At 41.9% G+C, this 1,211-nt stretch overlaps 1 protein-coding gene across 1 annotated transcript; it reads left to right on the top strand.

Moving 5' to 3' along the window:
- Positions 1-12: 12 nt before the first annotated feature.
- On the top strand, positions 13-1,211 carry LOC124892619 (putative late blight resistance protein homolog R1B-16; the record flags this gene model as incomplete). The annotated part of the gene is given in 1 exon segment (XM_047403856.1): positions 13-1,211. A coding segment is annotated over 1 exon segment (936 nt), but the record flags the coding sequence as incomplete, so codon positions are not given.

The following is a 1,211-nucleotide window of genomic DNA, read 5'->3' on the forward strand; positions in this document are numbered from 1 at the left end:
GAAGAATAGGGAGGTTGAATGGCTTTTGCTGCTGTGACAGTTTGCTTGCAGACCCTTGATCAGACTTTTAGTTCCAACCCTTTCTGAATCTTGATAAAGATGAACGCTGTCAATTTCTTTCTGAAAAACTTGGTATTTTCCAGAGATTTCTCGAGGATTCAACAAATAAGTGCGATGATGTTGAAACGGTGGAAGATTTGGAGAGACGGATTCGGGATGTGTCTTATAGAGCACAAGATTATGTTGAGGAATTGGCTTTCTTTAGTTGGAAAGACATGGACCTATTGGAGTGTTACGAAAGGGTGTATAGCACCAAAGGATACTTGTCCCAAATCGTAGACGAAATTAAGTTGATTGAATTGGAAGTGATGGTGATCTATGAGCAGATGTCTTGTCATGCAGATGTTAATGACTCTGAGAGTTATTTGCTTGAAAGTTCACAGGAAAAAAGTCCGGCAGTACAAGACATTGTGGTTGGCTTAGACGATGATGTGTTGGAAATAAAAACGCGGCTTTGCTCTTTCTCGTCAAAGTTAGAGATTGTCTCTCTTGTTGGTATGGGTGGCATTGGGAAAAGCACCCTTGCTAGAATGGTTTATGATGATCCCTTCATTCAATATCACTTCAGTATTCGTGCTTGGGTCACCGTGAAAGACCATCGAGTGAAAGGATTGTTTCTTGGTCTACTGGATGGTATTGTTGAGTTTACTGCTGAGATTCATGAGAAACACAGCGAGCAATTGGAAGAAATGTTGTATAGAAAGTTAAAGCATAATCGGTATCTCATCGTCTTGGATGATGTGTGGTCCACAGAGGTTTGGGGTAAAATAAGAAGGTGTTTCCCTGACGACAAGAATGGAAGCCGGATCTTGCTAACTACCCGACTTACGAAAGTGGCATTGCATGCTAAATCTGACAGCGCTCCGTACTGCTTAAAGTTGTTGGATTTGGAGGAAAGTTGGGAGCTTCTATGTCAGAAGGTGTGTGGAAGAAAATTCGACCGTCCAGATTTAGAGGATATCGGAAAGAAGATTGCAGGACGATGCCAAGGTCTACCTCTAACAATTCTTGTCGTGGCTGGCCAGCTATCTAAGTTACCAAGGACTAGGATGTGTTGGCAGATTTTCGCAAAAACTGTCGGTTCAATTGTTACCGATGAGCACGAGAAATGCTTAGATATACTTGCTTTGAGTTACAGAAACTTGCCACAT

The sequence above is a fragment of the Capsicum annuum genome, unplaced genomic scaffold (assembly GCF_002878395.1).
Source record: "Capsicum annuum cultivar UCD-10X-F1 unplaced genomic scaffold, UCD10Xv1.1 ctg48899, whole genome shotgun sequence".
NCBI lineage: Eukaryota > Viridiplantae > Streptophyta > Magnoliopsida > Solanales > Solanaceae > Capsicum > Capsicum annuum.